The 26,441-nt window shown below is 40.4% G+C and overlaps 1 protein-coding gene and 1 long non-coding RNA gene across 6 annotated transcripts in view; one reads left to right on the forward strand and one right to left on the reverse strand.

Annotated features, from left to right (window-relative positions):
• dok7b (docking protein 7b) overlaps window positions 1-23,406 on the reverse strand; it is a 46,342-nt gene extending 22,936 nt beyond the window's left edge. For 3 of the 5 annotated variants that reach the window (XM_080881436.1, XM_080881434.1, XM_080881432.1), the window contains exons 1-9: window positions 23,305-23,406; window positions 23,148-23,193; window positions 22,268-22,350; window positions 21,463-21,613; window positions 19,586-19,786; window positions 13,936-14,055; window positions 10,579-10,689; window positions 9,140-10,014; window positions 1,119-1,190 (exon numbers count right to left, since the gene is read on the reverse strand). In XM_080881436.1, the coding sequence (XP_080737562.1) occupies window positions 1,119-1,190; window positions 9,140-10,014; window positions 10,579-10,689; window positions 13,936-14,055; window positions 19,586-19,786; window positions 21,463-21,613; window positions 22,268-22,350; window positions 23,148-23,193; window positions 23,305-23,358 (1,713 nt within the window). In that variant the 5' untranslated portion in view covers window positions 23,359-23,406. The remainder of the gene's footprint in view (window positions 1-1,118; window positions 1,191-9,139; window positions 10,015-10,578; window positions 10,690-13,935; window positions 14,056-19,585; window positions 19,787-21,462; window positions 21,614-22,267; window positions 22,351-23,147; window positions 23,194-23,304) is intronic. The other 2 variants (XM_080881433.1, XM_080881435.1) reach the window with 2 other exon arrangements.
• On the forward strand, window positions 9,895-14,054 carry LOC308396261. Its single transcript, XR_013971538.1, has 3 exons — window positions 9,895-10,032; window positions 11,455-11,509; window positions 13,919-14,054. It is a non-coding gene; the product is annotated as an uncharacterized lncRNA (long non-coding RNA).
• Window positions 23,407-26,441: the final 3,035 nt, after the last annotated feature.

The raw sequence follows: 26,441 nt of genomic DNA on the forward strand, positions 1-26,441 counted from the left end.
TTTTGCTTGGTTTGAGACCACCCCTCCACGACTCACCCTGCTCCCCACCTCCCCTTCACCCAGCACATCCCCCCTGTACCTCCAGGAACATGAGGTCAGGAGGAGACTGGGGTGAATCCCGGAAGGCCGGACAGCATCCCAGGGACTGTGGTTAAAGCCTGTGCGGACCAACTGGCAGGGATCCTCATCAGGTTATTCAAACTCTCCATGACTCATGCCACCGTTCCCACCTGTCTGAAGGCCTCCGCTATCATTTCTATGCCCAAAAAGACTGATATAGACAGACTCATGGACTACAGACCTATAGCCCTCACATCTGTAGATTACAACATATATATTGTTTGGGACTGCTTTGGTACCTCAGGCCAGTAATTCACATAACAATTAAACCAATTACTGTAACTATGAAAGGTTGAAAAAGAAGAAAATGAATGCTTGTGAATCGCCAACTCAAGGAATCGTGACCTTAACCCAATCGATGCTGTGGCATGATGTGGATAGAGTCGTTCAGGTTAGACATCCAAGATCTATTTATGAGACCAGAGAAATGGTCCAAATACCCGTCTGATCACTGTGCAAGTCTCTAAAGACCTTAAAATACAACTGTCTGAGTGTTATTAGTTCATTTGAATTTTAATGACCACTTTGCTTTTTGGAAAGGTCAAAACAGTCACTGCAGGATGCTTGTTTAAATACATGAACAGAAGACCGAATGTCTGCCATTTCCACTAACAATATTTATTATTTACAGTGTTTGTTTCCGAGCAGAATTTGAATTTTCTATAGTAAATCTAATTCTATAGCATCAAAACAAAACAAAAAAACAATACACTTGTGTTGGGAGCAACATCTGTGTGAGGTGAACCTCTTTATTTTATCACAGCTGACTAAATGGTAATAGCTCTACTCCCCCTGGCTTTTATACATATTTGGGGTTTGTTTGTTTGTTTTTTCTAACATTGTGACTGAAGATGCAATCATTAGAGATAATCAGTGCAGAAACCCTTCTAATTCCAAAGGGCAGAGTATTCTTGCAGCTGAAGACCTGCTTTAATCTTACAAAAGTAATTTTATGGCTCCTGCCCTGCACAAGCCAAAATGGGCAGATGCAATCTTACCTGCGTGTAGCTTGTGTTCCTCACTGACCGCCACTGCTCTTGTGTAATGTAGTTGTCTAAACCATGACTGCACTGGGTGGGAGATAAGAGGACATACTGTCAAGGCTCGGTTAATTGCTTTTACTGCAAAATTCAGGAAAAAGGCATGATTTTAAGGTACAGAGAAAGGGGATGCAGAGGAGGGAGGCAAAATAGCTATAGCCAAAGAGGCTTGAAAATAAACTGGTTTGGAGAAAGACTTAGGAAAAGGGGGAACAGAGAACAAGAGGTGAAGAGGAAAAAAAGCTGCAGAGCTGAGAGGTTAGAGCTGACATCTTTAGAGGCAGACTAAAGGATAGCTGGCTCAGACTCCTCTCCTCAGCAGCTAATAACACAGCAGGCTGGAGTTTCACAGATATTATCCATCATACAGTCTGTCTCAACAGACATGATGGTACACGTGAATTTAGTAGGGGTGCAACGATACACAAAATTCACGGTTCGGTTCGATACTTTGGTGTCACGGTTCGATATTTTTTCGATACAAAAAAAATGTTCATGCCTTTTTAATTTGTCATTTATTAAAATTATAAATATATATTTTAACTCAAAAGTACAGTTTTTAAATTTAATGTTGCTGAAACAAAAGTAATTAAAAAATAAATATATCTCAGGGCTCTCAAAATTTCAAAACCCCTGGTAGCCCTTCGGGCAGGGACTCTTCAGTTTTTGGTAGCCCAAAATAAATGTAAGTAGCCCGAATAAAAAAAGAGAGCAATTTTTTGATTGATGTTTTGTTTCCTGTTTTGTTTCCTTTACAATATTATACATTAAAGTATAATATTGTAAAGGAAACAAAACATTAATCAAAAAATTGTTGAAAAACAAATTACAACATTGTATAAAAATTACAATCATCAACTCAAATACTTGGTTCTAATTGAACAGAAATTTCTATGAACTTGTAAGAACTGTGTAGGACATGAATCAGTCTGTGTCAGATCCTGAATTTGAAATTTCCACTGAAGTCTCGGGTAAGAGACAAGTGGAACCAAGATCTAGGACATTTGCTTTTTGAAGTTTGCAAAGACTGCTAAATTTTGCCAGTGGTAGTTCACTCTTTGCAACATAGTACGCTGTTCTAAACAGATTTTTCAGGTTTATTTTTAGTATGTGATTTGCAATTGGTGTTTGTTCTGGGAAAGATATTGCAGACTGAGCAATAATGCATTTCTTGCATTTCTCATGGGTTCTAATGGGGGCCTTTCTTAAAATGACTGGTCCCAGTAACAAAGGCGCTTGTCGACTCAGAAATCGAGAGAAAACCAACAACACACCCGGCAGAACATTATGTTAAGTTAAGTGTTAAGTGGTCCGCATGTGCGCATTCGCTGTCAAAATAAAAGACGCGCACCAGATAAGAAGTTGCAACGCGTGTTTGCGTCCATATAAAAGGCACTGTTTTTGTCCGCTAGAGTGGGATTTTCACGGCACATTCCGCACCACATCTCTGTGCGTTCATCATTTGTTTGAAGCCAGCTCACCTCCTGCAACCACTTTTCCGAGAATACGCGCTTCTTTTGTGGTTCGGACTCCTTCTGACATTTCTTTGGAGGTGGAGGAACACCAAAGTAATTGCTTAAAGGAGCTTCTTCGACATCTTTAAGAGTTTTAAATAAATGTCTGTCCTCCTCCAGAAAATCTTATGTATGCAAACACGCGTTGCAACTTCATATCTTGTGCGCGTTTTTTGGGGGGGTTTTTGACAGCGAATGCGCACCTGCGGACCACTTATGTGCAGCCCTGGTTGCAGCCACAGAAATTCTTTTGTCCATGAAACCATAAAGCTGCACTTTCTTTTTGCCTTATAGTCTGATTTGTCATAACTTTTCCGTTTTGTGGTAAGCTTTTCTTTGGCTGTCACTTCTTCACCCTGACCTGTCTTATTTGGCTCAGCAGAACTAAAATATATATCCTGCTGCTTTTACACACGCACTCACATAACGCTCAGCGATTCTCTGCGCGATCAACCTCTCACATGTTTAAGCTTGCTGCGGGAGATTTCACTTGTCATGTTTGCATAGTAAGCTAACGATTGATAAGACGATGTCAGAGGAATTGGTGCGCAAATTATCATCACTCACAGATCAGTGCTGTCGCTCTCTATACACAGTGCGCGATTGCAAAGTGAAAGCAAAAAACAAGCGCAAATTCAAACGCGATTTCAATATGTCACATATTGGCAGTGGCTCACCGATGCCAATGACATAATTACCCAGCTACATTTCCGAAAGAATGCAAAAGCATTGAAATATATTTTTCCTTCTTACAATAGCCCGACGGGCAGGGCAGAGATAGATCTTTGGTAGCCCGACTGGAAAAATCGCTAGCCCCGGGACGTCGGGCTAGCGATTTTGCCAGCCCTGTATCTGATTGAGGAATCACTCATCTTTGGAAAAGAGAGTTTATTACAGAGAAATGGCTCTTTCCAAAATCTATACTATACGCTAAAGCTATACTATATGCTTCTTCTGGGCTATATTCTCAGCAGCATATTGTAGCGGGTCAGGGCTGTTCGGGGTTCTGTTTGTACAGTTATGTTTTGTTTATGTTGCCATAGTGACGGGTGACGCCCTCTCGCTGCGATGGTGTGTCCTTCCGGGGTCAGAGGGCGCCCTGTGTGTTGTTGTTGTTGTTGCTGTGCGGTTGCCGCGCTGAGCAGTTAGCTAGCGGCAGTGTTCTTCTGCAGATGTCAATAAACGGCTGTGCTCCCTGGCTAGCTCACGGGAAGCAAGACCAAACCACACCTCCGTCTCCTCCTTGTCTGAGCTCGCCACATTGGTGTCAGAAGTGGGATGATGGTGGCACCCCATGTTCTGACCCGAGTGACTTTTCCCCCGCCGGTCGTGACCGGCCGGTGCGCCAAAAGAAGGCACCTGGACATTTGCAGGACTTTGTGTGGGGTAATGGGGTCGTCGGGGACGACTGACCCCTTAGGTGGGGACTATGTAGCGGGTCAGGGCTGTTCGGGTTCTGTTTGTACAGTTATGTTTTGTTTATGTTGCCATAGTGACCGGTGACGCCCTCTCGCTGCGACGGTGTGTCCTTCCGGGGTCAGAGGGCGCTCTGTGTGTTGTTGTTGCTGTGCGGTTGCTGCGCTGAGCAGTTAGCTAGCGGCAGTGTTCTTCTGCAGATGTCAATAAACGGCTGTGCTCCCTGGCTAGCTCACGGGAAGCAAGACCAAACGATACCTCCGTCTCCTCCTTGTCTGAGCTCGCCACAATATTAAACATATCAGGTCCCCATAAGGAGAATCATGTGCTAACGGCTGTCTAAATGACTCGGGTAAAGTTTGTAGCATGCATGCTTGTTGTTTTTGTCTGCTTCCACTTGTCTTTGCACTAGGATGATGTCGGCGTAAATTTGCAGTCATATTCGTTGTGTTCCCACTAGTGCTGCCAGCGTTAATCTCGTTGAAATGACGTTAACGCCACAACACGGCAAATCTCCGTTAACGAGCTACCCCTGCTTGGGGCTAGACGGCCAACACGTTAACGAGCTAACTGCGCTAACACACTAGTTCCCACCCATGTAATTGAGCATTGCGTGGCACATCCAACATACTGTTTTACTTTAGTCCATGACGCGCTTACCTTCAGGGTCATACGTCACATGAAAACCAAAATAATTCCAAACGCCAGATCTGAATGAGGGTGGGGGAGGTTCAATTTGCCATGTTGCAAGGAGAGCTTAACTTCTGTCTCGCTAGCTTGCCCTGCGCTCTTCCTTCTGACGATGCTGTCAGTGGATCTGCGCTCGACAGTGCAGCCTAGGCGGAGTAGTCGAACGCAGATTCACTGAGCGCTCAACACAGACAGCATCGTCAGAAGGAAAGTTGATAAAATAAATTACAAATTTTGTATTGTTCATACATATGCGTACCGAACCGAAAGCACTGTATCGAACGGTTCAATATCGATACGAAAATCGTTGCACCCCTAGAATTTAGGTATTCTAACCATCAGAGGTGGGACCAAGTCATTGTTTTGCAAGTCTCAAGTAAGTCTCAAGTCTTTATCCTCAAGTCTCAAGTCAAGTCTCAAGTAATGTCAGGCAAGTCAGAGTCGAGTCTCAAGTCACTGGTGTAAAAGTCCGAGTCAAGTCACAAGTCTGAAACTTTGAATTTCAAGTCCTTTCGAGTCTTTAAAAAAAACAAACGAAGAAATAATGTTGCAGTTATATGCTAAATGTAAATATTAGACCATGTAATTTTAAAATCTGTGTTTTTCTCAACACATACAAAATAGTGAACTTAGAAAATATACACAAATTGTGAAATTGCACCTCTTTAAAATGCAGCTCAATTAAACTTAGCTCCAAGAATAATTTTCACCGACAGTTCTGAGATACGCTGCATGTTATTCTTGGATGCGGTTGTAGGACCAGCTTTAAAATCGCATGACAAAAATATCATACACATTAAAAAAAACTGTATCACCAACGTAGCCTGGACAACATTTGCTAGTTAGATGAAGTCAGCTATCTCATCTTAGCATATTTATATGCATATTTATAATTATACGGTTCTTGGAGTGAGTGCATACACTCATGAAGTTTAGTAACTTCCGGTCACTGCAACAAGCCCAGGTACAGTTTACCGACGGATGGGTGCAGGACCTTGAAATGCACCGTGTAGAACGAAAGACCATCGTACGTATCATAAATTTACCAGTCTCACAAATCGTCTTCATAAATACACATTCCTTAACCGTTTATTAATAGGACCTTTGAGCTCAACGGTAATTAATTAGTAGTGGAAATAATTTCTGGTAGCATCACAGAAATGTAGCAGTGACAACAATATTGTATGCTGTAATCGTACTGGGCAATTAGTGATACAAAAAACCTGTTTTATCCTGTGAATAAAAGTATGTGTTTTTGTCAGTGTACCATAATAACAGAAGCGAAACACAATATTGTGTCAGGACAATTTACTATTTATGCACAATAAATAAAGGAGCATAGCGCGACCATTTCTGTTCAGCGCCAGACTTGCTTGTAACCTATATCACCAATTATGTTAAGAAAAATGACGCATTAACTACAACAGCAGACTGACCTTTGTGTAAATGCTTGGAGCAGACTAACCTGTGAGCTGGAGTGTTCTAGGACGTTACATTTGATCTTTGAATGGCTGCAATCCAGTCGCCTCTTTGTTACTTCGGAAACATGGTTTGAACAATTTCTCTTCAACGACGTAATCCGATAACAACCGATCTCTTTACCCGTCGGCTTCCCGTGGCTGTCATGCGACCGGCTATTGCAGTTAATAATACAACGGCTTCTTGACATTTTTGTGTTTCTTTTTATCGCTGTGTGACTGATTTTAATTGAAAGCCTGCGTGCGCTAGTACCGCTTGCCACGAGTTCCCAGAATCCTTTGCGGTTCTACCCGTGAATGACGTCACATTTTCAATCTCCATATAATATGCATGTTAAATTTTATATTTGGGGTAAAATATCAAGTCTTTTCAAGTAAACCGGTTCAAGTCCAATTCAAGTCCCAAGTCATTGGTGTAAAAGTCCAAGTCAAGTCACAAGTCTTAGAACATTTTTTCAAGTCAAGTCTAAAGTCATAAAATTAATGACTCGAGTCTGACTCGAGTCCAAGTCATGTGACTCGAGTCCACACCTCTGCTAACCATTACCAAACATGAAGGACGCTGAGTTTCTGCTACACTGAACCACCAACTCTTGAGGAATGAAAATAAGGAAAACTCATTTGTGTTTCACACAGTGGGATTCTCCTCTCTGAGGATTTCAGCCAGTTTCATCACTACTTATTAACTTTTTCAGTCCCCTTTGCTCCCTCTCACTCTCTGCAGCATGCACGCTGTATAATGAACACACACACACTCCTACACAACCTGTCAGAAATCACAAGACATGCTGTTTCCTCTCCTGTTCTGATGATAATTTGCCTGTTACAAGGGGGAAGCGCTTTTCACAACCCATCAAAAAATTAATTACACACAATGTGGGAAAGTCTCTTCTGAGAGCATTTGAGGTTTCAGACAAAAGTATGAAAATCAAAAACAACGCCAGCTCGAGACAGGTGTGCGACAGACACCCACACTGATTTTGTTTTCCTATATGGGCGATTGAGTGGCTCAGCGGGTGGAACTGTCACCTCACAGTGAGAAGAACCTGGCTTTGGTTCACACATACTTCTGCCTGTTTCTAAGTCTTCTCACCATGGTTCCTCACCCTGTGGTTTTCAGGCCAAAGGCATCTAAAATCATTTGGACCCTAAACTGCCCATATGGAAGAGACACAGGAAGCATGCTGCAAGTGCAGAAAAGCACCGCACTGTAGAACAGAACGAAGCGAAAAAGAAATCACATTTTAAAACAAATGAAAGGAAAAAAGTTTTGTCCCTAAAGCCCTGTGATACATCGATAAGGGTTTGCAATGCTAGAGCGCCTCAGCTTGAATCACAGAACAGAATATTTTATAGAGAAATTCATTCTTCCTACTTTTCTGCTCCTCTGGCAGATTTTTTCTCCCCTCCACAGTTTTTTCAGCTTCCTAATGATCCTTTAAAGCATTGACTGTACTGTAAATCACAATTACAAAAGCAGCCACCCAAGTTAGTCATTAGTTCCAAAGCAAGTAGTGGTGTCTATGTGAAAAGGCCAGATAATTGCTGCTTGAAGCGCTGCTGCATCAGTTGCAAACACTGCAGGGTTATGTAATACTGTGAAGCAGAGGGCAAACAGAGGAAAAGTGCTTTAGGAAAATAGACCATAGACTTATTAAAATAGACTTAAATTGAGATCTCTGGTGCTATTAATTTAAAAAGAAAACCCACTAAAAAAGTCACCAAATTACTGTTTAAGGGTATATTTTAGCAGGTGTTGGTGTTCCACTTTCAACTAACTTCCACTGCAAGTTTCTGTTTTAATCCAAGCTCTTAAATATTTTTCCTCTTGATTTTACTAGCAACAGAATTTCTGACATTAAAGAGAAAAAATACTAAATAGATAATTGGAGTATTCGGTCTACATAGAATTATTGATAGGTGGATGTAAATACAATAGTTTAACTTTTTTCTGCAGATGTTGCATATATATCACAGCATTAACAGCTGTGGTTTATTTTTATTTTAATTAAAGAACATAAAATAGAACATTATAGATTTTATTAATAAAACCAGTGTTTTTGAACCTTTGAGGGATGTGATTCAGGCTTATTTGCTGCACTAAGGTGGTTGATTTGTCTGTTTTTTAAGTTACAGACAGATTTGATTCACCTTTACTTGACGTTGATCCAGGAAGTTTTCTGAGGATTCTTTTACCGTTGAAAGATAAATAAAAATACAAATGAAGCTGAAATTAAAAAAAAAAACTACATGATGAAATTGTTTATATGTTTTCTAGACATGATGACATTAAAATGTCTCTTTGAAAGCAGGAAAAAATCTGGCGAGTGATATTTTTGTGTTGTATTTTAGTAACTTGGGGTCTTATTCTGCAAAATGATTGACTATACTTCTTTAAATGCAATAATAAATAATAATGTTTCAGTACTTTCACACAAATAGGGGTTTGAACACAGAAGGTTTTCTTTTATTAGACAGGGAATTATTTATTTTCTACTAATTTCACTGAGGTACCTCAACTCTAGTAGAGCTAAATATTTTTGACAACAGGTCCCAGATTTTCAGGAATATCACTTATAGTCATCTTGCTCTCTTTCCTATTCCCATAACTTCCAAACTCTACTTGGGAGCACGTTCTTGCCTATTTACACAGGAGAGTTACATAAGATCTCTTTTAATAGCATAAGAATAGAAATACACCATAGTGGGTTTATTTAGTGCGTTATGGAGATTTGCATTAGTGGGGGCAAAGTATAGCATGATTAGCAAGAGTGATTAACTTAATGATTGGTAATTATTAGTATTTCATTTGTTTTGTTTCTTTATGGAAACAGCAGAGAGAACAGAATGAGGGAGTGAAACACTGTGACCCTCCCTGTACCTGCTTTTCTGCATTAAACAAGCCTCCAGGGACCAACAAGGGTCTGGGTGTGGCCCTCCCCTCACTGTCCACAGAGGGCGCCCTCTCGCTACCCCAGGAGTGTGAGCGCTGCATCATGACTTGACGCTGAGCCATCACTCCTCCTTGTCCCTGACCATCACCTCCATCTCCACTGCTCTTATTGTCTTTGCTGAGCTCAGACTGGGCTCCGTGGGACCATGGCTTCTTTTGAGGTTGAGCTCGGAGCAGACTCCTGGGGGTATCATACCACAGTCTAAGCAGACTGGGAATCCGGTATTCTTCACTATGCCTTCGAGATGTACGAGATGCAGATCTGGAGGAGCAGGAACAGGAGGCTGTGTTCCCCTCTGGGATAAGCATGGGTTGAAAAGGAGAAGAAGGAGGAGTTGGCGGTGGTGCAGAAGGAGGTGAGGAAGGAAAAGAAGGAGCAGGAGGAAGGCTGGCCACCGAGCCAAATTCCTCCCCTACTCCCCCGCTGGCCATGTCCAGACTCCCCGTACATGAGGAATAGCTCCCTGAGTAAGACGAGTGGCTGCCTGTTGCTATCCCAATCCCACTGTCTAATGAACTCTGCCGCCCGCTGTAATGGAGACCGCGAGGATGGATGTGGGTGGAGGAGGGATGGCTCCTGGAGCCTCCCACTACAGCAGAATAAAGCCGGTCATCTGAACTGGCCAGTGCTTTCAGCGTGGAAGAGCTTGAAGCTGTCTCACTGGAGAGGTGCAGTCTGCCTAATGGCTCCGCCCACACTGGAAGTCTGCTTCCATAGCTCGCATCTGATTGACTGGAGGAAGAGCTGGAAATACTGCTGTGGTCATCTCCAGCAACAGACGTACTGCAGCTGTAAGAGGAGGCTGAAGAGGGAGAGAAAGGTAATTGACTGTAATGAGTAATAAGTGAGACACACACTGAAATAAATCAGTTTGTAAGCACCAAACGCCAAGTTAAACTGCAGATAGTGATGTTTAATCAATAATATATAAATCACACCTTTAACTTGGTGCTGTGGGCAAATTATTACAACTCTGTGAAGTCAGTGTTCAATCATCTGCTCATTAATTACAGTACAGGTCATTAACAGGTGCTGCTAATCAGTGCAGGCAGGAAAAGGAAATATTTATTTCACTAACTCTCAGCAGACATGAATCATCTGCTCTGACTATACTGACATTCACATATGTACACACATAATTACGATGAAAATCCCGAAATAGCAGCATGAATATAGAGCAGGGATTAAACGACTGTGTGGTCAGGTCAGCGGTCCAAATATGCACGGAGCAACAACGTGAAAGAGATTCATAGTTCACAGAAACATCTGAAGGTCCTCAGATGATGCAATTTTTCCTTATGAAACATTATGAAAAGAGTTATGTGTTGGCTGTATAAGCTGAGGTGAACTTTACAAAATAACGTACCTGTGCTGCTTGCTAAGCTGCACTGAGACAACATGCTCAGTCTTTTCTCCAGCACTGATGCCTCGAGGTTGATTCGTTCCTCTGCTGAAGCTGGATCGGCACTGGGATCTGCTACGTAAATAAATAATTGAATGAACAGTATTAGATTATTCTGTTATTATATGTTACCTTATATATGTAATCAAAGTAGTTGAATTAGAATACTGCTGTAGATCACATTATACCCTTTAATATAGAGTGTGTGAGCTGTATGTAGTGTAGTTCTCATTATACTTTTGAGTTAACAGAACATATTCACATATTAGTTCATTAGATAAATGTGCATCACTCTGTATCCTTGATCTGCTGGGAATGTGTTACACTGTTTTCTTGACATGCTTAATTGTTGAATCATGAAGAGAAGGTTGTAAGCAGGAGACTCTGTGTCTAAAGACAGGGGAGATAGATAGACCACATTCCACACCCCCACCTTACAGAAAGCAGAGAAACAACTGCCGAGGTCATAACTTAGGCGCTGTAACAGAGAAAAAATGTGATGTTTTGGCTTTTACGACTAGCTGGGGGCCACTAGAGACTATAAAAAGCTGAGCAACCCGTCACCATTTTGAGACATGTGCCTGACCCTCTGGTAGCATCTCTCCCGTCCGGACGTTGTAATGCTCTTATTGTTGAATTGTATGGAAATAAATGATTGTTGATTGAGCATTTATACACCGAGTATTGTCCTTCCTTCAGCCCAAAGATTCAAAGAATTGGGAGATTTCAACAACAGTTATTTGCAAATCTCATTAAGCCATACTTTACAACACAGAAATCTGAGACATTTTACTATTTAATGAAAAATGTTAGCTCATTGTTTTTGTTTTTGCTTTTAAGTTGATGACAGCAACAAATCTAAAAATCGGGATGGGAGCAGAAACAGGGCGGAAAGGTAGGACACACCTACAAACCTCAATCTACCGACACTGTAAAGAAGACATGGCCGAAATTCGTCCACAACAATGAGATGATTTAATAAGTTCATGAAAATTATACTTCAAGTTACTACTACGAAAGGTGGTTCTACTGAATGGTGGAGTGTGCTTTTAGTTTCACATGAAGTTACATTGCAGAATAAAACACCAGGCCATTGACATTTGACTTTTTTTAAGCACAATAATAAAGTGTTTCATTGTGTTAAGTATATTTCAGATGCTGCTGTGATCTTAATACAAAATGTATAAAATCAAAACTAAAGTTGTAAGACATCTGCTGCATTTATCAGACTGCTCTTTAAAATATGAGTGTGTGTGCATGTGTGTGTGTGTCCATCTAATTCTTTCAACAGCTTGTAAATTTAACATCTCCCGAGGACGCTATAGGCGCCTCGACAATCTGTTAGAACACTAATTTTGTGTAAAACCTTGCTAATTACACTCCTAATTCCTGCTATATATACATACTGTAGAGGTGAGTGAGTGTTAGAGGGGCAGCATGGCTCCTGTTTGTGTGTGCGCACCAGTGTGTGTGCACGCCAGTGTCCGCACATTGCAGTGGGTCAGTGGGTGCTTGTATAGGTGTCAACAACCTAACACCTGGAACTCTACTCCCTGGACTCCAGCAGCTAATGCTAATATGTAGATGCCAAGTTTCTTCACTACACTATGTGAGGTGTCAGCTAACATTTGCTAATGTAGCTACTTGACTAATTATAGCCAGTTCTCAGCACTGAATGTCACAGTGGGGTTACAGTGGGCCTCATAGCTGATGACGCAGGCTGGTTAATGCTGGAATAAACTTTGGTTTATTTTCAACCTGGAATTCATTTTTCCCCCATTCCTGTCAAACTGGTTGACCCAGATATTCAACGCATTCACACAGCTATTTGCCCTGATTTTGTTTGATCTAGTCCTAGTTTGTCTGTACACATGTTTTACTCCAATACCAGTATTTGCACTTGCAATGTTTATCTTTAAATATAGATTTATAGTAAGCGAAAAATAAAATATGTAGCGCATAAAGTTATGTAATGAATGTGGGCTTAAAGTGCAGAATTTGCAGCTTTAGCTGAACAGTACTGCATTTATCATTTTCATGAGTATAAGGAGCTTGGAAAGGAAAAAGAAACTTAGAGAAGTCCAGTCTCTTTCTTTCCAGGCTCTTTGTACTGCCGTGACCTTGATGACTGAGAACCTACACAGACATTTTCATGAGTCATTCTTATACATAGTTTCCAACTTTTGTCACTGTTCAGAAATGTATAGACCTACCTAAACACTATATTTAAAGGTATCCTCTGGAGCTACTGAACAGTACTGGGGGGCTATGGAGCAATGTTTTTAATCACTGGCTCTTCTGTTTTGTTTGTTTGACTTATGCATGAGTTCAAGAATATTTATTATTCCTGGCTATGATTTCACATAATTCAGCTAATCTAAAGAGGGAATACACAAAGAAATGAAACAACAACAGGCAGAGAATATGAGGAAAAGCATAGATTCAGTATGCAAATGTTAACGCAGATAAAAACCTGTCCTAGTAAGCTGGCAAAGCCCTTGCTGTTAAAGAAGAACAAGTCTTAGGACTGATATTTGTCCTCAGTGGTATAAAACTTCAGTACAGCGCTGTGCTTACTGACATGTGAGATATAAATAATTCTTCAGAGACTTCCAGTATGATGGATGACTGGGGGGGAAATGGGTCCGGGTGAAAAAAGACATACTATTTTAAGTTTGAATGCAGAAAAAGTGTAGTAATGCTAGCTAATGTGCAATGCTGTGTCAATGTTCATTTCACTACAAACTGTAAAAATTATACGTTGATGCTAAGGTAATGTTTATTCAAACTCTCTATTCAGTTCCTGGAGCAAAAATTACTGTGGAATTAGAAATATATTACAGTAAAGCACAAGTCACACACAAAGGAATGACACCCTTAATCTACAGCATGAGTCTTGGGGGCATAAAGCATGTGGTGTTTCTGTTACTGTGGCGCCTGACACAAATGTTAAACATGTGCAGGAAACAGGCGGTAAATCTTTTCATGGAAGTCACAAACCGAGTCAAGTGTCCTTGACTTGTTTGGAAGTTGTTCTTCTAAACATGGAAATAATAGCTTCCTAGCTATCCCAGCTTATACTGGCATTGCTTTCGGGCTCATATATAAAATTACACAAACAGACTGATTATTTCTGATCCTCTGAAAATGTGGGACTATTAAGGACTAAAGTAAAACACATCACCACCACAACAGCTGTCCACAGTCTTATCACCAAGGCCTGTCCATCTTTTACCTACATTTTTTTACTTGCACACTTTTGTAAACATATTCCTGACAAATTTCACTTGTGTTCTGTTTGCAGTTTCTAAGTGTTTTTACCTGGCAGGTCAGGTTGCAGGCCATGTGGTGCCCTGCTGGGGTTGATGCCCCTGACGATGCAGTCGAATAGGAAACTGATCTGCTCTCCTTCTGAACAGGACAAGAAGAAAACACCAGCCCCTGGACAAGCGAAGAGGAGATAATGTGTATACCATAAAAAGCAGTTTAATAAATAATATAACAGACAGCAGAAGTGAGAAAACTGCTGTAGTAAATTGCTGAAATATTGAGTGAAACATTTTTAAACAAGGTCAAATAATATTCACTGTGGTTCAGAAGCCTGCTGTGAAGGCAAAGCTATTTTTTTAAAGGTTACATAAAATGTCTATCAATTCAAGCTCCCACTCTCCTATAAAACCCACACAGAGGTGGATGTCAGTGAAAACAAAAGGAAGGGAAAAAATAAGTAAAAAAAAAAAATAATAATAATGTAACATCAAAACTTCACGCTACAAACATTTAGGGGGGGAAACAGCCATAAATCAAGGCATTACTCAGGGTTTTGGCTAAGAAAGAAAACAACGTATGAAACTGAGTTTGCTGTTAATATAAAAGCAGCTCAGAATCCCAAACAGAAAATTGTACACACAATCTATTGGCATGATAACATCATTCAGTCCTAAATAATGCCACTCAGTCTTTTAAATGTATTTTCAATAGTAGTAATTTTCTTAAAGGAAAAACCCAAATGTCACAAAGAAATTGTGCCCCCTCCTTTAATAAATAAGGAGCGCTGGTACAATATGCTTTCAGATGACCGTGTGGCTCCTCAGACTGAATAATTAAAAAGAGTTTCTCGTTTATATCACCACTGAACATTAAATGTAATGGAAATGCATTAGCTGAATTATGTGTTGCATTTTCCCTGAGTCAGTGGAACAGCGTGATAGCGACACACTGCTTCAGTCAGTTTTCCACCACAAGACCTATGAAAGCAAGCACTTTGCTAAAAAAGTGTGTATGTGTGTGAGAGAGAGTGAGAGCTATTAGACCTATGAATCATACAAAAAAAATACGGAGGTGGAAATTAGCATAATATTAGCCCCCCTTTAAACAAAGAAGACACATCGTAGCAGTCAGAGTAACTGGTATATGTTAGGTTGAAATAAACTCTTTTTTTCTGCAATTATCTCTGGGGCTGTTGTAGCGATGAGACCTTTTTGTACACACTTCTCATTTATTTCTCACAAATTTACAAAACTCTGCTGTATGACAATTCATCTTCAAAGAAACAGGTTTTTATTTGCTTGTTGCGGCGGCGTTTTCCACTGAAAACAAGAAAAAAAACATTCCTGTGTGCAGGGGATTTGTGTTCATCTAAACTAACTAAAAACTATTTTAAGAAGACTTGTCCAGTCAGTCAGTCTGTTTTTAATATCTGCTGGATTTTCATTGTTTGGTTTTGATCCAACACCCAGTCTACTGAAGGATGCCCGATGGCTTTGACTGTTTCACTTCAAGAGAAAAAAATCATTTCTAATGACAGATTGAGACAGCAAGAGACATTTTAACCTCTGTGGATCACTTGACACTTTATCAAAAGACAAGAGAGTTGCTAAAGTTAGATTTACTTTTAAAATGCCCTTTCATCAAGAGAACAGGGAATAAACTAAAGGATGGAAACAAGTGTGCAATGTACGACACGAAAGAAAAATGCTGTAACACGTGCATTAACATACTACAAGATCGGGGTGGGTGTGCCATTACCCACTGAGAGGCACTGAACAATTGCTGACATAGCATGTGAGCTTAAAATTGCTTTTATCTGGATCACAGGACTTGACGGCGATCCAAACTCTGCGGAGCGTCATTTACGTCTCTGCATGTGTGCATAAAGACGCGTGTGTGGATGTGCGTGAGTTTCTGTGTAACCAGGTCGCCGTGAACATGTGCGGCCCTGATAAGCCAGGAAATATCCATCCAGCTAAGATGCAGGCTCTCTTCCAAACATCATCGGTTACAGAACACAGTGGCCTCATTATCACATCTAATAGAAGGGGCTCTGATATCACTTTACACTGCTACAAAGTGCATGCATGTGACTCTACAACCCAAGGCACACACCCAACAGGCAACCGTGAAGACCTGATTACTGATTACTGCTATCCCAAAGGACCGCCTGGTCTGTTGGCTATCTGAGTGTGCATGATTAGTGCCCATGACACTAAAAAGGCTTGTCATCATTACTACAGTGCATGTCTTTAATTCTGAAGCCGACTTTGAAAATGCAGATGCAGCAGAAAGTACTGCAGGACTTGACAAGAGCAAGAGCAGTTCTACCAGCTTTCTGTAGCAAAAAAGGGCCACAGAACTGTTAGTCTCATTTAGCATAATTATTCCAATGCATTTGCACATCTTTGCACTGATGATGTTATAATAATCTTCTGGGAACCTTTAAAATTTACAAAGAGGACCACACAAAATTGCTGGTCTGTGAAAGAGCGCTGTGATTTCTCCAATGATGAATAGAGATCATAAGATTGTCCATGATTAAAAGCGGAGTGATAAACAGTATAATTTCCTCTGCTTACTGAACAGATTTAATGAGACTGATAACTCGAGTAGAGCTAAATACACTCATATTTTATTACCAAGTATCCCCAAGCATAGAGTGGTAAAGGAATCGCACAATATTTGCAGCAGAAAACACACAACTTAAGCAAAATTCAGGGAACAGTTTGAAAACACTTTAGATCTCAACTGGGAAAAATATCATGCTGGATACTTATACTGATATGGACTGGGTAATGTGTTAGGAACGAAAAAATACCACGTCATTTGATGGATATTAAATTTGTCGGCCTGCAGAGTGCTGAATTCAAAGTGAAAAAAGATTCAGCAGGCTAGGCCATTTTGCCTGGTTTGTATGCCCCCCACATGCTTGTATGCATGCCTGGCAACAATGAAAACATAATTTCCCAGAGGTGTTCAAATGGATTTAGTTCAGGCAGGTGTGGGCCAGGGACTAATGGTATTCATTTCTTCAACATCCAGGAAAAGTTGCACTCTTGACACAAGAGGCCGGGCCCTGTTGTGGATCATGATGCAGCACTGTATGCTCTGTCAGTAAGTCCAAGGACCACATCCTGATACCTGGCAGTCAGTGTGCCATTCTCTAGCCTGTAGAGGTCTGTGACCAACAAAATGTTATAAGCAGCATAACATTCTCCATGGCTTCTCCAGACCTTTTCAGGCCTGTCATGTGTTCACAGGGAGAACCTAATATGTGAAAAGCACAGGGTCCCAGTGGTAGACCTGCCAGTTCCAGTAGTGCTAGCCAGTAGGTGCAGGGTCCATAGAGGATGTCGGGCCCTCAGGCGACAGGCGAAGTTTGGTCCTGGATGGTTTTGTCAGAGACATTCACACCAGAGGGCCACTGAAGGTCTTTTTTTAGTATTCTGACAGATCTCCAGCCTCTCTCCTAAAATCTCCTCCATGCTCTTGAGACTGTGTTGGGAGACAAACCTTCTGGCAGTAGCACGTATTGATGTGCCATCCTGGAGGAGCTGGATTGCCTGTGCAACATCTGTAGGTGTCGCCTCATGCTACCAGCAGTGACACTGACACTAGATATGAGAATGCTAACCACTGTACCACTCTTCCTTCGTTGACGTTAAAGTGTGGCTCAAAGCATTGTTTCCAGTTTCATGAGAGCATTTACAAGAGGATCTACAGAGAACAAGGCATGGCCCAAAAATATGATGTTCATTCTGCAAAAAAATATCAGTTTTCGTTATAGCCTCTATAGATTAGCTCTGGCGAGGTGTCTGGTAGAGTTAGATGCGAAATGTTGAAAGCCTGCACTCCACAAAACTACTGCTCGGTGTGGACGTGTCACATGTACTCACCAACTACAAATAAACATGTGAAAATGTAAACTAACACTCCGCTTTACCTTGCACTCATGCAAGGAATGTCAGTTGCCTACTCGACTCTCACATCTTTCTGCTTCTCGTGCTATGCCAAGAGAGTCTCTTCCTACTGCCCCTGTGACTGCTGGGTAATATGCAGATCAGATGAAGGGGAAAACTATGATTGGACATGCAGCCACCAGGGAATTTGTGACTGGCTGAGTGTCCACTACAGGGGAGTGACTGGTATTTATAGATGTTGCTCATCAGAACACTGAAACCAGACCTTGTGGTTATTCTTGTACACACACACACACACTCAAAAACACAGACAATCGCAAAGCAGCATACAAGGACAAAGAGTTCTAACTAAATGAAAAATTTAATCTTGTATTTCCAGATACCTGGGTGACAGCAACTTGAAAACTTCAAACAGGTTCCATTATCACCTTTGTCCATGTATCTGGCCCCTCCCTCTCTAATTCACACACACACACACACACACACACACACACACACACACACACACACACACACACACACACACACACACACACACACACACACACACACACACACCCCACCTAAAAACATAAAGCTGCCAGTCATTCTTTACATTCATGCCCACATGAGCTGGACATTCAGAGGATATCTAAACCCTGGCAACAACACAAACACACACATACATGCCATTATTTGGTGGGCAGGTGGGCAGTGTGGAGGGTTCATACATAGAAAGTGGATATAGTTACGCTATAAACACTTGTAATAAATCACGTTTTTGCAAAGGTGTGTTAGCGTTAGTGTGACAGCTCTATTAACCCGTGAGCACTGAAGCAAACTTTAAAGGAGGTTATATTAACCTAAGTAAAGACCTTTTTAAAAGTGGAACTGCTGCTGTGATTGTGCACTCTATCAACTGTTTCTGGACCAAAGAATTAACTAAAGAACGGTTGGTTAGATTTTAAAGTTGAGCTTCAAGTATTGTTAAGATGAACATCTGTCTTTGGTGGCTGAATGAATTCTCACGGGCGGTGACTTTCTTCTGTTGCGTCCTTCAGTGTGCAATTTCCACTTGAGTGAGTGAGACCTTGAATTTCCGTGAATATACTCGGGTTGTCTCTAGAGGACGAGCACAATCTGTGATTAACCAGGCACAGTTTTCTCTGTGGTCATTCGAGCTCACACCTTGTATGATTTTATATTTAAAAATTTTTAAAAAACATATTAAATGGACTGTCAGTTCATTTAGTAGTTCTTTTGGAGCTTTAAATTACTGCAATAGAATATGATTGAAAGCAATGAGCGCAACAGCAACTGAATGAACAGTGAAACTGTTTTCTCAACTACAGTTTCCAAAATGAACTTTTCAGCTTAGGCTAATACGTCAAGAATGGAGAAAAAGAAGAAAAACATCTGTAATTTCATGACAAAAGGGGAAGTTTCATCTGCTGAGGAAGGTCATGTAACATGATCAAAAGCTCCAGAACACTTTATAAATGTGGGCCTGTTTTGTCAACGTACAAGCCCTTTCATGTCTATATGTCGACAATGTCAGATTTCACCTGACTGAACATATAAAGGTCTTTGATTCTGAGGGACTGAGATCGCATTGAAGTTTTGTAATCTCTGATCTGACATCATCCACTAAAACATAACAAATAATAACATCAAAGGACGTGATGTAGTACGGCACTGCGAGTGATGATTTTTCACTTGGTAATGTCAGAGTGTTTCATTTCTGGGTGCAGGCTGTAGGGCTAAATAAATTAAAGCTTCTCAGTCCACCAGATACTTACAATATCCACACCGAGTCCCTCCCTCGAACACGAAGCCATTTGGCACAGCACCGTAGCGACGTAACGCCGACAACTTCCAGTGGCCAACGATGACGGGAGGGAGGCCTCTGGTGAGGACCAGCAAGTTGTTGCACAGGTGGAGTGACGCAGGACCGCTTTCCAGTTTGGTACCTGGTTCAACGTTGACGCTAAACCTGTGGACTGGCAGGGAGAAGAAAGACAGACATTTGAAAAGAGCGTTTCATGGCCATGCAATCATGATGGCTTCGAATCACTTAGGCTGCAGACAACTAAAGTGCCACTGATCGTGCAGCACATCCATCACGTAACAAATGAGGTGGAGCATAAAAACACACACGTGCATAAACACATATGCACCACGTAACTGATGACTGTGGCAATAATGATTGAGCAGTTTTTTAAGCCTGGCAGGCTGCAATTTGTCATTGCCCAGTTTGTGCAGATGGCCCCAGTGCGGTGCCAAGGACTGCCTCTCCCTCTCAAAGCCATGTACTGCACAGTGCCACATACAGAGTACAAGCATGGGAGTGAAAGAGCCAAGTAAATGATAGGAATTATCCTTCACCGTGTAGGTGACTAAGCACGAAATAAATCATCTAAAAATCTATAAAAAAACACTTTCAAAGAAACATTATGTAAAGACGTAATAGATCAAGCTCACTTTGTCGCCCTGAGCGAAGAGCTAGAGCAACAAGCAGGCTTTGAGGCTTTGAGAGGAGCTAAATACTCCAATGATGAAATAATGTGAAACAGAAGGGAGCTTTACAGGCAAAAGCAAAATAATAAAAATAATAATTTTAAAAAACTGGCAGCTTAAACAGCAGTGTAAATTGAGGGGAGATAGTTTCCAGAAAACAAAAGTGCTCAGTTTTATTGAGTGATGTTAACCCAAAATATTTCTAAGATTTAATCTTAATACTTAGACTGGCAAAAAAAATAATGCTCTGTGACATTACAACCTAAAAGGCAAATCAAGAACCGGCCATTTGTGGATTTCAAAGGTAGATAACACTGTGTGACTTCTACGTAGTGGTGGAGGATCAGAATGCTTGTGGATAATAACATTAAGGAACAAGATGGACATTTGTAAATATCCTGAAGGTGATATTTTAGGAGGAGGAGGATGAATTGCATGGTCAGAGAAATGTTTAGAAATATAAGCAGTGATAGGACCAGCTGGTGCTGCTCAAAAGAAATATCAGTTCATCTCACAGCATGGCTGTTCAAAATTAGACCCGAGCTTCAATAAGTTATTAATATTGGTGATGGTTAATAAGACTAGTTTAGGAGAAACATTGAACAGGATCAGAGTGTTTCTGAAAGTTCTCAGCGGGACGATTTTAGGCCAACTACTGAGATATAACTGAGAGTTTTAAATAATAGATTAAACACTCGTATTTATGGCTGTTTGAAATGTTCGGCTGGAATAGTTTTTGTTTTCCTTTTAAACTGTACCGGTGATATATTTCTATCATTGCTTTACTTTTCAATATCCCTTATAATGAGGAAATTGGGATGTATTTACACAAGTTTACACACAGAGGATCACTTTCAAAGTTTAATGTTTGCAGTGTGAGAAATTCAATTCAATTCAGTAGATAAGTAAGAATACAATGCTCTAAATTTTTAAAAAGGAGTATTTGAACAGTGAATAATGACAATAAGTCAATTAAGTCTGTAGAATCTGCTGAAATTTCTGCCTCTCCACACATTTTTTATTAAAAGTAAGCTTCTGGTCAGATCAACAGAGATCAAGGAAAATACTCTTATGAGCAGTCATGAGACAATAACTACAACTACTAGAGCTACTATTCTACTTAGAGAATGCTACACCTACACAAGGCCAAACCACTGACCTTCTCCCAAGCTGTAGCGGATGCGGGCATCCCAGGCCAGCAGGGTGTCCCGGTTGTTGAACCCAAGGACCAGCATGTGTGCCAAGCAAAGGATGGAGAGGGTGTAGGACACGCCATCGTATCCGAGCCCTGGCTCCACGCCACAGATCCCCTGAAGAAGCAGAGTAAACCAAAGGTAGAGTTTGCGTTTTACTACTGATATGCTCCTTAGAAATTGAATGGAGATGGAACAGATCTAGTCTGGAGTAACTCAGGTCAGATAGATGAAATTCTGACATCAGGTGTAATACTTTTCTAGCTTTTTGGTGACATGACACCAAAGCTCAAAAAGATTTGTAATATCAACGAGTGAGATCTCGATTCAGAGAAAACAGCTTGTTTATTTTACAAGAGCGTGTGTAAACCTCCGGTTCATTTGGTGTCAGTTTACTGATGAGATCACATTGTTTCTACAAAAGAGTTCATTCAGATACTGATGATGTGCACTTTGAAGTTGCTTTTATTTTTTAATATATAGAGGATAAATAAGTATGAGTCATCCCTATTGGGTATTTTCAGAAAGTGCCCCTATTCATCTTTAGTTCCCTTTTGACTATTTGAGCAGCTTACTCCAAAACCCACTTTACCCTTATCTATCCATGTGGCATTTACATTATAGTACCTAGAAGAGACAGCAGTCTCCTAAAAGCTGTAGCTTAGAAAGACTTATTTATGTGAAGGAGAACTACTAAAGAGCTGCTACCAGTACAGAGCACCTGCACTTGAGATCAGAGACAGCCAGGCTTTGTTCTGCTGCTTAACTTACCTCCAGTGTTACATTCAGCCTCTCCTTGTGGCCGCTGCCCTTCTCCTTCCCTTTCTTCTTATACACCAGCAAGGACAGGCAGTCTGACCACGTGCGGAGAAAAACATTACAGGCCGACAGAGTCAAAAGTACATTTCGTGTTTAATAGCAGAATAATACAAGTGTCACTTGTTGTAATCCCTGCTGCATGCCTGCTGTCTACTATGGCACAGCTGTCATAACAAACCCTAAAACAATGAATTGATCCAGCTTATAATGAAAGCGAGCCACAAGCTCACACAGGTTTTGACACACACAAGCACAGTCACAGGGTACAGAGCAGAGTTGCCCATTATTCCCACCACTCTTGCCATTTTTTTCTTCCAGGGACAGAGCAGCAGCGCACTGGGCCATATGTTTTTGTATGCTCAGAGGATCTATGTCTGTCTCCACAGCATCTCAAATTAATCTCTGTTTAGATTTCAAGACATGCGCCCCCAGTCATGGCAAGCTACAGAGAAGACAATGCACTGTGACAGTTTATGATTTTGACTGGGAGGTTTTCAAATTATTAACCCTAATTCGAACTGGCACCAAAAGTCCCCCTCCAGGATTTAATATCCAGACTCAATTTTTTTCTGATCAATTACAGAAAATACCTTCACTCGATCGATTGACCTGATGCATTGCACAATGTCCGCACGTGTTTACGCGGATACGTTGCGTTACGCGCTCAGTGGCGCACAGCCAAGAGACCAACTGACAAGTTGGTATCAGTTTAAGTGGAGGAAAATCAAAGAGTTTAGTGCATCGTTACACGAATCAATCAACAGATCGTAGTGTCACCGTGGAAATGTTAAAATCTGGGTGGGAATTAAGTGAAGCCAAAAAAGACACGAACCTGCGACCGGAGAGGGCTTCCGAAGAACGACCCACCGAGTCTTCCACTGTGAAGAAGTTTGGAAAGAAGTAAATCACAAAGGAGATTCCTGTATTTGGCCTAGAGGCATGGGAGCACATTTAAAGTGAAAAATGAGACGCAAATATGTGGAATTAACCTTTTTTCCATCTCTAAACTTGACTTGTCCCTCCGCGACAACTGTGTCCGTCATCTTCTGTCATGGTTTCGAGCAGCTGCGTGTGCGTGTGTGTGTGCGTGCGTACAGGGGCTCACTTTTCAAAATAGCCTTTGGAGTCCGGGCCCCCGCCGGCAGACTGCACCCTGCCTCCTGCGCCATCAGACCACCGAGGCAGTGAGAGACACGGCCTCCTCCGTCGTCGCCCTCTGTTAGTCCAGTTGTTCCTCTGCATCAAGTATTGTTTACAGTGGAGTTCATTCGATTAAAAGCACAGTCTGCGCACCTTTCACTTAACTCTCCCTCAGTCCGGTATCAGACAGGGATTAGTGTTGCCTCGACGCTAATCTGTAGAGCCTAAACCCTAACTGAGAAAATCCAAAATTAATTCATAAGGCTTTCTGGAGAATAATGCCAATTAAAAGACATTAAATGCTCAAATAGTTTCAAATCTGAAAACAAAATACTCTAAATTAATTATTATAGCGCCATTATTCCTGGAATAAAGGTGTTTGTGGGGGGTGGGGGTGTCTATGGGGCGCCGTTTGTTAAGTGAAACATGCTGAAATTAACAGCAACATTTTCCATATTTAGCTCAAAACCTTACAAAAACATGTTTTTTCAAGTCATTTTTTAACGACATATAATATATATCGACAATATAATATTTGTAACTTTTCATATTTAAAACACAATTTTAAATGTTAAGAACATGTTTTTGTAAGGTTTTGAGCTAAATGTGGAAAATTGTTGCCGTTAATTTCAGCATGTTTCACTTTACAAACTGCAGGTTTTACGGGGTTCACTCTTTTCTTAGAGCAGCATGCTCTGTCTGGTATTCAGTCTTCTTCCACTGCTATTGACCTCTGAGGATCAATGATGCTATTTGCCCGGCTAACAACAGGTGAACCACACTGCTGGTGCCAGAACAACAACTTACATTTATTTATCCTTAGGCATCCTAATTGCCTCGGAGGAGGAGGAGGAGGAGGAGGAGGTGGTGGTGGTGGTTGTTGTTGTTGTTGTTGTTGTGTTTAGTTTTTTTGGTAGTTTGCCTGCATCCGTGCCTGTCATCATCTGTCTGTAAACACTATAGCTCGAAAAGTTTTGAATGAACTCTGAAGTGGGGTCATGTTAATACTTCGTTACAGTTTGGCTTACATCCACCAAGGTCAACTTACTGATTGGTCGAAAAATTGGCAAAAAGTTTTATAACTCAGAAGCTAAGATTCTTACAGGTGTGTATTGTCATCATATTGTGGCTTACCAAAAGTACCTTTTTACAGTATGTCAAATTTGACCTCTAACCTCTCCTTTGGTATCAAAAGACTGATTTAAAGGTCAAAGAATTAATAATAATATTTTTTTAAACAAACTATAAACTGTATTTATTACTGCCACTGATTGTATTGAAAACTGAGTAAAAGGAATAATATAGTCTCATGTTACTGATGTTACTAAATCTCATGTTACTTTGGACCTCAAAGAAGAGGTCAAACTTTTATCTTTTATCTTTATCACTATTCTCAGTGTTGTACTGCCTTTGTTTGTATCAGCAGCATTTAGGAAATTATACTGGGTATATTTTAGTATGCATCTAAATTTAGCACATTTAACACCTGACCCCATTTACATATTACACATGTGCATTTCTCTCATGTTCACCCCAAAATGCATTATTTTTACTGTACTGTACATTTCTTAAAGAGTGTTTAAAAAGAATAAAAAACTAAAGTAATATATATAAAACACAATACTATTCCCTTTATAACTGCCTTGGTGGAGACTTGTTCTCTCTGAGAGCTTTTTGTGATGTTAGGGTTTTCTCTTTTTTTATTTTTTTTAATGGCACCCAATTTATTTATTTTTTAAATTATACACATGAACACGATCACTCACCGTGGTTAGTTTGTCATCTGTAAAGTTTTTTTTTCTCTGGAGCTCTAGAGGAGCTTGGTGAAGTCTGAATAAATAATTGGATGATGTTATCTAAAGCTGCATTGTAGGAAATGTAGTCTGAAATGTTTGCAGACTGTGACTCACTGGGGACTAAAAATCAGAATACATTTCAACATGTGCCGCCCTTCAGCCCTATCATGAGTTTTCTTTAGATAGCATCAAAGAAATCAGGAAATCATCACATTAGCCAAACTTTCACTTTAGAAGGTCGACTTTTAAACTTTACGAAACAGCATATTTCTGACGCTTGAATAACTATTGTTGTTGGAACTGATTCATTGCTCAGCTTTATCATTTATGTCTTATTTTTGTACATACGATTGTGAAATTATCATACTAATATTTAAAAGAAGATTTTTTGTCTATTGTTGATTTTTTTTTGTTTATTATCTTGTTATTCATCTGTCCTGTTGGAAAGATCCCAAAATCCTGATTATAAAAAAGAAAGCCGTTTTTCAGCTCTTTATCAAACCAAAGTTTAGCTAGCAAAATATTATGTGGCAACACAGTAAATGGATGTAGCCACTATAGAGGCTCACAATGGTTTGTTAACTTCCATTTGTATTTGGACCTGTGCCATCAGTTTTTATTTATTTTTATTTTTTTAGGAGATGCAGTGAGCAAGTGGTTCTGACTAAGAGGCAAGGACACTGCAGTTCATATCATGAGGTAGCCTGGAGGACACTCTGCCTTAATTCTCTATTTATCTCTATTTGGAACCCCAATTTCAAGTTATTGTGTAACTAACTGTGTAAAATGTAAATAAAAACAGAATACAATGATCTGCAAATCTCCTAAATCATTTTTTTTTCCACAGCAGAGCATTAAATCATTAAACTGAGAAAAAGTACAATTGTAAGAAACTCAGGTCTGTAAAGTATCAGTGCTCTTTTCATCAAATTCAAAATGAGCTAATATTTTCTGACTATAAATATAAATAAATATTGATATATTTTTATCTTCTACTGTGAATAAAATATGGGTTTATGAATCAAATCAAAAAAAGTGTTTGAGGCCATAAATTCAGCGAGCTATAGGATCATTTTCTGTTACATACATTATATACAACTGGGCTTCTTTTGCATCCCCCTGCTGGCCGTTAGAAAGAATGCAAATGTAAGACACATCTGCACTGGTTTCTCTTTTTAGACGCAGAAGCT

Source organism: Rhamphochromis sp. 'chilingali' (genome assembly GCF_963969265.1).
Source record: "Rhamphochromis sp. 'chilingali' genome assembly, chromosome: 4".
Lineage (NCBI taxonomy): Eukaryota > Metazoa > Chordata > Actinopteri > Cichliformes > Cichlidae > Rhamphochromis > Rhamphochromis sp. 'chilingali'.